The sequence below is a fragment of the Oncorhynchus masou genome, unplaced genomic scaffold (genome assembly GCF_036934945.1).
Source record: "Oncorhynchus masou masou isolate Uvic2021 unplaced genomic scaffold, UVic_Omas_1.1 unplaced_scaffold_1068, whole genome shotgun sequence".
Classification (NCBI taxonomy): Eukaryota; Metazoa; Chordata; class Actinopteri; order Salmoniformes; family Salmonidae; genus Oncorhynchus; species Oncorhynchus masou.
This window is the reverse complement of record NW_027000386.1, coordinates 179,059-191,202: the sequence shown is the minus strand read 5'-3', so window position 1 is coordinate 191,202 and position 12,144 is coordinate 179,059. Positions and strand designations below refer to the sequence as shown.

Sequence of the window (12,144 nt, the reverse complement as noted above, 5' to 3'; positions counted from 1 at the left end):
GGACACTGATACATGTCTCAACGTCTCACGTCTAAAGAGGAGATTCTAGACAGCCTGGAAACCAAACTGATATGCTCCGTTTCACCATTGAAACAAATCTTCTGGATTCCAGGCTAGCTTTTTGATGCTTCCTGAACCCAACTATAAGGAAGGACAGCTCACACTATTGGCTAATAATCAATTCCACTGGCTACTTCAGAGGGGGAAGGGGGAGCAGCTTGACCACCAATGAGGATTGTGTCCAATATGATGTCGAACCTCTTCATATCTCCCACTAGTGAGAGAGCCAGTGGCTGAGATAGGAACAGTTTCAGGCCAGCAGACAATATGAGGGAAGAGACCAGGGATCTACACAAACATCCATCCATGCAAAAGTGTTCTACAGGAAAGACTTTGAGAGGAGAGGACTGACGCGAGCATCAAACTGAATACGTAGTGCATCGTTTGGTCCGAAATAAAACGACTTGGTCTCCTCAGTCAAAACCTCACTTCCACGTGTTATTAATGGGGAGAGGTTTAACGCTGCTATTTCTGCTACTGCAACAATAAGGTTCAATAAGGTTCAATAAAGGTTTGGTCAGGTGCACTTTAGTGTTCGTGGCTGCCTGTGGACAAAGCCTGATGCCTCAGCACTTCTCATGTTAATCACACTCAACATGTTTAGCTCTTTTCACATTTCTATCGGATGCAGAGAAGCGTGTGTGTGATGTATGGGCTTGTCTACAGCATACGCAGGTATTGCAAGGTGTGTGTTAAACAGAAACACCACCGTTAGCATGGACATCTATACCTGTCCTCCATATTGCTTTAATACCTGTACAGGTGAGGCAGGAGTCACTACTTATATTAGGTGTTTATATACACACACACACACACACACACACACACACACACACACACACACACACGGTAACATCAAGGGCAAAAGCAATCATAAATACGGGAGCATTTGACGCTTAGGAATGGTTTAGGGGAGAAAGACTCATATCACACACAAGGACACACACACAGTAAGGTTTAAGAACAGGCAAAGGCAGAGGGACTTGTGCAGAGCAGAGACGTTGGCAACACGAAGAGGGACAGGAGGAAAGGAAAGCCCCTGATGCTAAACATTCCAGTAACGTTCAGTCAACCCATCACTGGCTTATTTCTCCCAATAAAAACCTCAAACCGCAGAGAGAACACGACGCTCTCAGAGTAAAGAACTTCCTACTTCCTTCAGATACATCATGACATCACCACCAAAAGAGCTTTTCAAAAAGAGAAAGAAAAGCGAGAGGAAGAGAAATAAAACATTATTTACACACAGTAGGATTCCAGACGCAGAGAAGCCCTTCCTATCGAGTCACTGAGCAGAAAGGATGCATCCCAAATGGCTGCCGGTTCCCTACATAGTGAACTTCTTTTAACCAGAATCCTATGGGCGCGGGTCAAAAGTAGTGCGCTGTTCAAGGGAATAGGGTGCCAATCGGGACGCAGGCCGAGAGATTCAAGAGGCAGAGACTGTATGATTGGTTGGGGAGCAACAGACATGGCTATCCAATGACAGACTGAGGATGGAGGAAACGCATGCCGAGTATCTCAGAAGACCTGATGGGAGAGTCGGAGGGAGGCGGCCCAGAGTCGGAGGGAGGCGGCCCAGAGTCGGAGAGGGCCCAGAGTCGGAGGGAGGCGGAGTCGGAGGGAGGCCCCAGAGTCTATCCTGACCTATGACGTCATATATGATGTCAGTCAACTTGACAAGGGGAAAACTCAGAGGGGCACAAATTAGGAACTCTTCTCCGAATCAGAACAGTCTAATTGTATGAAGAAACAGTATCCATCAGATCGTAGATATTCTACAAAAGCTGACAGCCCATCATGGATTGAACTGTCAGACAAACGTCTTCTTAGATTAAATGAAATAGATTGAACACTGATGAGCCCATCTAGTATAAATAGTGCTACATTTACACCGTGGATGCTGTTCCTGGATCAGTTGTAGATCAGTGTTAGTGAATGGGAGTATGGACCTGACAACTGATACCTGCACCACACCTAAGTAATCAACAGGAACATGCCAGAGTCCTGCCTATCCATTTCCCCCCATCCTCTGCCGATCACTATGCAACAAGACATTATCACGATGCGTTTCCAGCTGAAACAGCAGATACAGTGTATTTGATGACCTGATAAAAGTCAAGAGAAGGCAGACTAATATGCAGAAGGATAAACCACTAAGCAGAAAAGCCTTTGCCCTGGTCTCTGTGTGGCGGACAACCGTCCCACGACCCTGAAGAAGGCTGGTGGTCTGATACTGAGCCTTGTGATGCTTCCTAATCATTCTGGAGGAGGACTGTTCCTCTGAACGGATGACATGTCAATCTCAGACTGTTGTTGAGGCGAGTGGAATTGTGAGGGTTTCAAGATCACATAGAATTGACCGTCTCTGGTCCCTGAGCCTGGAAATACATACAGGCTTTTTACACCGAGCAAGTGGCTTCTAATAGATATGACAAACTCACTTCTCTGTAGAACTGATTCATTGGTCCAGCAATTCACAATGAGATATACACAATGTGGACGTGATGAACAACCCTTTTTTAATTCAAAAGAGAAAGTGTCTGACATGCTATCACACTTTCTGTTTTACTTCCAAGGAATATCGGATACTGAGCATTTTTTTCTCTCACTTTCTTAAACTGTTTATACAAGAAGATATTTTTGTTCCACATTAAAAAAACAAACATCCACAGGAGAGAGAGAGAGATCACATAATTTACTGAAGAGGAGAGGGGAAACACTGATTATGTGGAGAACTAAAGAAGAACCAGAGTAGAAGAGGAGTTCTGTTCAGTTGATCAGTGTTCTTTGTAGTTCTCATGTTATAAGGTAGAGCTCCCATAACTTAAGTGAAAAGCAACCCTCCCTTCCCCAACATGCTACAGAGGCCTTCTTCAAACATCCCAAGTCTTTCCAAACCCGCAGGCCTCTGTTTCTGTCCAGCTGAGAAAGCAGTGACATAGTAGTGATATAGTGTGTGTGTGGCCTGGGTTGAAGCTGGGAGCAGATCGCAGATCTGAGTCAATAGAGGGTATATGAGAAGGGGGAGTCGCTGCTTTTCATGTGATTTTGGCCGCCTCCTCCCCATGTCCCATCATGCTTAGGGCCACATGCAGCCAGGTAGGTAGCAGTGGGGGAAGCCGGTGACCTGACTCCACCCGGAATAACGCCAAGCCACATCCTGCCCCCATGCTTTCACAGGGGAGGGCCTTGTGAGGAAATGACAATTGGACCGAAGCGCGGGGGGGGTCATCATGATGTGGGGCAGAGAGCCAAAAGGACAGAGGACTTCATCAACGGCAACATGAGTGCTAGTGTCTTCTGTGTGAGATTAGTGTCAGAGTGGAGAGGGTAAGAGGTCAACGAGGGCTCTAAGACAAGGAGTGCAGAAGTAGTGGTTCCCAAAAGAGTTCAGTCATTTTCTCCCAATTCAGACTCTCTTCAAGCCCCTCACTTCCAAAAATGTCACAGTTTTTTTTCAGTCAGGATTTTGAGTGTGTAATATGCATATAATGTCACAATGTGTGTTTAGCCTGTTAATATCCTGTGAGCCGCAGTACCCAGAGGCCTCCTGAAGGGGGCGGTAATGTTTATATGAGTGCAGTGCTGCCCGTGCTGCTGCAGCTGTTGTTGCGGTTGGTGTTGCGTCGGGACAGGTTGGGCGTGGCCATAAGTGGGTAGCGTTCATCGGGACAGCCGTACTGCAGCAGCGTGTCAACACACTCCTGGCTGCTGGCCTGCCGTGCGTACGCCAGCGCGCTGTTACCGTGGGCGTCCCTCGCCATCAGATCCACCCCGTACTGGAGGAGAGAGGGATTGAGGGAGAGGGGAGAGGAGTGAGGGGGATGAGGGAGAGAGGGGAGAGAGAGGGGGAGAGGGAGATGGGGGAGAGGAGAGAGGGATGGGGGAGAGGGGGATGGGGAGAGAGGGGGGAGAGGGGATGGGGGAGAGAGGGATGGGGGAGAGGGATGGGGGAGAGAGGGATGGGGGAGAGGGATGGGGAGAGAGGGGATGGGGAGAGAGGGATGGGGGAGAGAGGGATGGAGAGAGAGGGATGGAGAGAGAGGGATGGAGAGAGAGGGATGGAGAGAGAGGGATGGAGAGAGAGGGATGGAGGGAGAAAGGGGGGATGGGGGAGAGGGGAGGGGGATGGGGGAGGGAGAGGGGGATGGGGGAGAGAGGGGGATGGGGGATGGGGGAGAGAGGACAGAGGGGGATAGGGGAGAGAGGACAGAGAGGGGGGATAGGGGAGATGAGGACAGAGGGGGATGGGGAGAGAGGGGGATGGGGGATGGGGGAGAGAGAGAGGGAGGGGGGATAGGGGAGAGAGGATGGAGAGGGGGATGGGAGAGAGGACAGAGGGGGATGGGGAGAGAGGACAGAGGGGGATAGGGGGGAGGAGGGACAGAGGGGGGATGGAGGGGGGATGGAGGACAGAGGGGGATAGGGGAGAGAGGACAGAGGGGGATGGGGGAGAGAGGACAGAGGGGGATGGGGGAGAGAGGACAGAGGGGGATAGGGGAGAGAGGACAGAGGGGGATAGGGGGAGAGAGGACAGAGGGGGATGGGGAGAGAGGGACAGAGGGGGATGGGGAGAAAGGACAGAGGGGGATGGGGGAGAGAGGACAGAGGGGGATGGGGGAGAGAGGGAAAGATAGAGTAAGTTATTTGACATGGCAACATCTTGGTCTACAGACAACATTCAGGGTGAGGAACCATGGACATGTGAGATACTGTTGGTATTGTCCTCTCTCTCACCCAGATGAGGAGCTGTGTGATGACCACGTTGCCCTTGCGGCACGCCAGGTGAAGGGCGGTGCGTCCGTCTCCCTCTCCACACGTCTCGTTGACTTGCTCCCGGGAGCCGTGAGCCAGAAGCAGGATGACGCAGCGCAGGTCCTCCTCGGCCGTGGCCCTCAGCAGCTGCTGGCCCAGGGATAGGTCCACCCCCGAGAGCGACGCCAGGAACAACCGCTGCTCGTACTTAGCCCGGATCCAACGCTCACGCTCCTCCCTGAAAGAGAGAAATACACAGACTACTGGTTAAGAGGAACGTTCAGGATCTTAACATCATCTTGTGACGTTACCTTCTCCACCTGTTCATCTAGTCACACTCCTCCCTGGAGAAGGAACACATAGGACCGAAGGGGGATGTCCACCATTGTTCTAGTTCACCTAGCAGTGTGTATATCTGCCGACTGTTACGGGGACGATGTCTGCCGACTGTTACGGGGACGATGTCTGCCGACTGTTACGGGGACGATGTCTGCCGACTGTTACGGGGACGATGTCTGCCGACTGTAACGGGGACGATGTCTGCCTGCCGACTGCCGACTGTACGGGACGATGTCTGCCGACTGTTACGGGGACGATGTCTGCCGACTGTTACGGGGACGATATCTGCCGACTGTTACGGGGACGATATCTGCCGACTGTTACGGGGACGATATCTGCCGACTGTTACGGGGACGATATCTGCCGACAGTTACGGGGACGATATCTGCCGACTGTTACGGGACGATATCTGCCGACTGTTACGGGGACGATATCTGCCGACTGTTACGGGGACGTTATCTGCCGACTGTTACGGGGACGATATCTGCCGACTGTTACAGGGACGATATCTGCCGACTGTTACAGGGATGATATCTGCCGACTGTTACAGGGATGATATCTGCCGACTGTTACGGGGACGATATCTGCCGACTGTTACGGGGACGATGTCTGCCGACTGTTACGGGGACGATGTCTGCCGACTGTTACGGGGACGATGTCTGCCGACTGTTACGGGGACGATATCTGCCGACTGTTACGGGGACGATATCTGCCGACTGTTACAGGGACGATATCTGCCGACTGTTACAGGGACGATATCTGCCGACTGTTACAGGGACGATATCTGCCGACTGTTACAGGGACGATATCTGCCGACTGTTACAGGGATGATATCTGCCGACTGTTACAGGGATGATATCTGCCGACTGTTACAGGGATGATATCTGCCGACTGTTACGGGGACGATATCTGCCGACTGTTACAGGGACGATGTCTGCCGACTGTTACGGGGACGATATCTGCCGACTGTTACAGGGACGATATCTGCCGACTGTTACGGGGACGATATCTGCCGACTGTTACAGGGACGATATCTGCCGACTGTTACAGGGACGATATCTGCCGACTGTTACAGGGATGATATCTGCCGACTGTTACAGGGATGATATCTGCTGACTGTTACGGGGACGATATCTGCCGACTGTTACGGGGACGATATCTGCCGACTGTTACAGGGACGATATCTGCCTGTTACAGGGATGATATCTGTTACAGGGATGATATCTGCCGACTGTTACAGGGATGATATCTGCCGACTGTTACAGGGATGATATCTGCCGACTGTTACAGGGATGATATCTGCCGACTGTTACAGGGATGATATCTGCCGACTGTTACAGGGATGATATCTGCCGACTGTTACAGGGACGATATCTGCCGACTGTTACAGGGATGATATCTGCCGACTGGATGATATCTGCCGACTGTTACAGGGACGATATCTGCCGACTGTTACAGGGATGATATCTGCCGACTGTTACAGGGATGATATCTGCCGACTGTTACAGGGATGATGTCTGCCGACTGTTACAGGGATGATATCTGCTGACTGTTACAGGGATGATATCTGCCGACTGTTACAGGGACGATATCTGCCGACTGTTACAGGGATGATATCTGCCGACTGTTACAGGGATGATATCTGCCGACTGTTACAGGGATGATATCTGCTGACTGTTACAGGGATATTTACTGGGTCTCTTTGGGAACCACAGGACCATTCTTAGAAAGAATGAGTTCAGATGGTAAAAAAGTGAATGGAAGAGTGGGTTAACTAGGACTGGGATAACTAGAACTGGGTTAACTAGTACTGGGTTAACTAGGAGTATGTTAACTAGCCTAGTCTGTGAAGGAGGAAGACACCATGTAAACCCCATAGCGCTGAGAGAGACCAGGAAAGAGAGAGACCAGGAGAGAGAGAGAGACCAGGGGAGAGAGAGGGGGGGGGGAAGCGGGGCAGTGTAAGTACAGAGTGGTAACAGTTTCCAGCCACTCAATCTAATCCTGTGATGTGATAGCGCTAATCTCTCCCTAATCCCCGCCATGTAAACACAGCCTTTCAGCCCAATTGGGATTATCCATGCATCAATCCTCCTGTTAGAAAGGAGAGGAACCACAGTGGCCTGGGGAGAGGATAGGGGAGGGACAGGAGTGAGGATATAGAGCTGTCCTGTATCCCTAGAAACAACAGTCCAGGATATGGAGAACACCGTATAGTGGAACCTCACTGCTGGCTCACTTCCTCTGTAATGACCTACCCTGGGTGGAGGGTTAGGCCTGAGAGAGAGCATTACATACACACACCAGGAGAGAGAAAGACAGATGGATATACAGTAAAAGTCAAACATTTAGACATCCACTGTTTCAAGGATTTTTCTTTGTTTTTACTATTTTCTACATTGTAGAATAATAGTCAAGACATCAAAACTATGGAAACAAAAAAGTTTTAAACAAAATGAAAAATGATTATATATTTCAGATTCTTCAACGCAGCCACCCTTTGCCTTGATGACTTTGTAGACTCTTGGCATTCTCTCAACCAGCTTCACCTGGAATGCTTGAAGGAGTTTGCACATATGCTGTGCATTTGTTGGCCACTATGTGGTCCAACTCATCCCAAACCATCTCAATTGGGTTGTGGTCGGGTGATTGTGGAGGCCAGGTCATCTGATGCAGCACTCCATCACTCTCCTTCTTGGTCAAATAGCCCTTACACAGCCAAGAGGTGTGTTGGGTCATTGTCCTGTTAAAAAACAAATTATCGTCCCACTAAGCCCAAACCAGATGGGATGGCGTATCGCTGCAGAATGCTGTGGTTGCCATGCTGGTTAAGTGTGCCTTGAATTCTAAATAAATCACAGTGTCACCAGCAAAGCACCATCACACCTCCTGCTCCAAGCTTCACGGTGGGAACCACACATACGGAGATCATCCATTCACCTACTCTGCATCTCACAAAGACGAGGCGGTTGGAACCAAAAATCTCAAATTTGGACTCATCAGACCAAAGGACAGATTTCCACCGGTCTAATGTCCATTGCTTGTGTTTCTTGGCCCAAGAAAGAACAACACAACTGATTGGCTCAAAGGCACTGAGGAAAGAAATTACACAAATTAACAAGGCATACCTGATAATTGAAATGCATTCCAGGTGACTACCTCATGAAGCTGGTTGAGAGAATGCCAAGAGTGTGCAAAGCTGTTATCAAGGCAACAAAGAAGAAACTCAAATATAAAATATATTTTGATTTGTTTAACACTTTTTTTTGGCTACTACATGATTCCATATGTGTTATTTCATAGTTTTGATGTCTTCACTATTATTCTACAATGTAGAAAATAGTACAAATAAAGAAAAACCCTGGAATAAGTAGGTGTGTCCAAACTTTTGACTGGTACTGTATGTAGAGTGTGAATCAAACCTTTCCATATCCCCTCCTACTGTTAGTGCACTGTTTTTCAAGATCTTTTAAACACTGCCAAAGATTTGGAATTTTGTTGAGACCCTCAAATTCAACAAAGCCAAAGCCAATGACAGCAACCTAGTCACCCACCAGAGGTTTCTGACCCACTGTCTGGGAACTGGTCACGGACTGGTCTGGGACTGGTCATGACATGCTGGCTTCTCAAGGCAACAGGGCAGTCTATGGACTGCCTATATGTTGACAGGTCTGAGGTGTAGGGGACAACCAAGTCGCCCCGTCAGCCATAAGAGAAGATGAGTGATGAGACCTTAGGGTGTCTCAGAGGGTTAACCTCAAACCTACCCATTGACGGAAGTAATTACAAATTAGCCGCGTGTGGAGGGTCTCTCTCTCTCTCTGCAGGAGAAAGCGTTTTATCAGAGCGCGAGGGGGCAGACGGACAGATGATAAAAATAGTCAATCTATAGCCCTGGGGATCGATGCCCTGCGACATCCTTCTTAATCAAAGCCTCGGCAACGGGATGACTGGACCCAACCCTCGGCAACGATTTCCTTTTTCTTCAAACCACTGCAACCGTGGCTGAGCATCCTCACACACACACACCGAGTGCCCTTACTCACACCCCCCCCCCCACGCACACACACACCGAGTGCCCTTACTCACACCCCCCCCGAGTGCACACACACACACACACACACACCGAGTGCCCTTACTCACACCCCCCACACCCCCACGCACGCACACACACACGACAAACATCAAGCTAATATCAAAACGCTAGAAATTGGTTTCTGGCTAAACTTGTCTCAAAGTAGCTATAGGCCAGGAAGTAGGATGTTCATTCACTAACTTCTGTGGTTATACAGAAAGGATGGTGGGAGGAGATAGAGGAGGGGAGAGACAGACAAATACAACTAGATGGAGAGTTTTAGAGGTGTGGGAACCCAGTAGAATCTCATTAACTCTCTCCCCAGAGAATAGACAGTGTGTTGCGTTTGGTTGTGTGTGTGTTTGAGGGGGTGTAACCTAGGTATGGGGGCCTGCCTGCCACATTACCCTCTCTGGTCGGGGGCTAGCCTAGCAGGACGGAATGTCCCTGGTCTTCCTGCCTGTCCCGGGGAGAGAGTGAGGAGGCTGGGCGGAGGTACACGGGCCAGAGCCCCGGGACAAAGCCCCAGGGAGGGGTGGGCAGGGAGGGTCTCGGCAGGGGCCTGGGCCCTCGTCTCTCTGGGTGTGTGTGGAGGAAATGCAGAGGCAGCACTTCACTGCTTCTTGGCACGCATGCCTTCCCCAGAGGACAGAGTTGCTATGGCTGGAGTCTGGGCCTTCCCCAGAGGACAGAGTTGCTATGGCTGGAGTCTGGGCCTTCCCCAGAGGACAGAGTTGCTATGGCTGGAGTCTGGGCCTTCCCCAGAGGACAGAGTTGCTATGGGCTGGAGTCTGGGCCTTCCCCAGAGGACAGAGTTGCTATGGGCTGGAGTCTGGGCCTTCCCAGAGGACAGAGTTGCTGGAGTCTGGGCCTTCCCCAGAGACAGAGTTGCTATGGGCTGGAGTCTGGGCCTTCCCCAGAGGACAGAGTTGCTATGGTTGGAGTCTGGGCCTTCCCCAGAGGACAGAGTTGCTATGGCTGGAGTCTGGGCCTTCCCCAGAGGACAGAGTTGCTATGGCTGGAGTCTGGGCCTTCCCCAGAGGACAGAGTTGCTATGGCTGGAGTCTGGGCCTTCCCCCAGAGGACAGAGTTGCTATGGCTGGAGTCTGGGCCTTCCCAGAGGACAGAGTTGCTATGGCTGGAGTCTGGGCCTTCCCCAGAGGACAGAGTTGTTATGGGCTGGAGTCTGGGTCTTCCCCAGAGTTGTTATGGGCTGGAGTCTGGGTCTTCTACAGGACAGAGTTGTTATGGGCTGGAGTCTGGGCCTTCCCCAGAGGACAGAGTTGCTATGGCTGGAGTCTGGGCCTTCCCAGAGACAGAGTTGTTATGGGCTGGAGTCTGGGCCTTCTCCAGGACAGAGTTGTTATGGGCTGGAGTCTGGGTGGAGACTTCCCAGGACAGAGTTGTTATGGGCTGGAGTCTGGGCCTTCCCCAGAGACAGAGTTGTTATGGGCTGGAGTCTGGGTCTTCCCCAGGACAGAGTTGTTATGGGCTGGAGTCTGGGTCTTCCCAGGACAGAGTTGCTATGGGCTGGAGTCTGGGCCTTCCCAGAGGACAGAGTTGTTATGGGCTGGAGTCTGGGTCTTCTTCAGGACAGAGTTGCTATGGTTGGAGTCTGGGTCTTCCCAGGACAGAGTTGTTATGGGCTGGAGTCTGGGTCTTCTCCAGGACAGAGTTGTTATGGGCTGGAGTCTGGGTCTTCTCCAGGACAGAGTTGCTATGGTTGGAGTCTGGGCCTTCCCCAGAGGACAGAGTTGTTATGGGCTGGAGTCTGGGTCTTCCCAGGACAGAGTTGTTATGGGCTGGAGTCTGGGCCTTCCCCAGAGGACAGAGTTGTTATGGGCTGGAGTCTGGGTCTTCCCAGGACAGAGTTGTTATGGGCTGGAGTCTGGGTCTTCTCCAGGACAGAGTTGTTGGATGGGCTGGAGTTGGGTGGAGTCTTCTACAGGACAGAGTTGTTATGGGCTGGAGTCTGGGCCTTCTCCCAGGACAGAGTTGTTATGGGCTGGAGTCTGGGTCTTCTCCAGGACAGAGTTGTTATGGGCTGGAGTCTGGGTCTTCCCAGGACAGAGTTGTTATGGGCTGGAGTCTGGGTCTTCTCCAGGACAGAGTTGCTATGGTTGGAGTCTGGGCCTTCCCCAGAGGACAGAGTTGTTATGGGCTGGAGTCTGGGTCTTCTTCAGGACAGAGTTGCTATGGTTGGAGTCTGGGTCTTCCCAGGACAGAGTTGTTATGGGCTGGAGTCTGGGTCTTCTCCAGGACAGAGTTGTTATGGGCTGGAGTCTGGGTCTTCCAGGACAGAGTTGCTATGGGCTGGAGTCTGGGCCTTCCCAGAGGACAGAGTTGTTATGGGCTGGAGTCTGGGTCTTCTCCAGGACAGAGTTGTTATGGGCTGGAGCCTGGGTCTTCTCCAGGACAGAGTTGTTATGGGCTGGAGTCTGGGTCTTCTACAGGACAGAGTTGTTATGGGCTGGAGTCTGGGCCTTCCCAGAGGACAGAGTTGTTATGGGCTGGAGTCTGGGTCTTCTCCAGGACAGAGTTGTTATGGGCTGGAGTCTGGGCCTTCCCCAGAGGATAGAGTTGTTATGGGCTGGAGTCTGGGTCTTCTCCAGGACAGAGTTGTTATGGGCTGGAGTCTGGGTCTTCTCCAGGACAGAGTTGTTATGGGCTGGAGTCTGGGTCTTCTCCAGGACAGAGTTGTTATGGGCTGGAGTCTGGGTCTTCTCCAGGACAGAGTTGTTATGGGCTGGAGCCCGGAGGCAGAGACAAGGGCCCACACACACACACACACACACACACACACACACACACACACACACACACACGCGCCATGTTGGACACAATGGGAACGGACAAACTCAGGGTGCGATGGTGACAGCACAGCATTGTAAGGGAGAAGATGAAGTGTCCAC

General features: G+C 51.2%; 1 protein-coding gene across 3 annotated transcripts in view; it reads right to left on the bottom strand.

Annotated features, from left to right (window-relative positions):
• Positions 1–2,614: 2,614 nt before the first annotated feature.
• LOC135528982 (arf-GAP with GTPase, ANK repeat and PH domain-containing protein 1) overlaps positions 2,615–12,144 on the bottom strand; it is a 126,765-nt gene continuing 117,235 nt past the window's right edge. For all 3 annotated transcript variants that reach the window (XM_064957947.1, XM_064957949.1, XM_064957948.1), the window contains exons 13-14: positions 4,801–5,056; positions 2,615–3,842 (exon numbers count right to left, since the gene is read on the bottom strand). In XM_064957947.1, the coding sequence (XP_064814019.1) occupies positions 3,633–3,842; positions 4,801–5,056 (466 nt within the window). In that variant the 3' untranslated portion in view covers positions 2,615–3,632. The remainder of the gene's footprint in view (positions 3,843–4,800; positions 5,057–12,144) is intronic.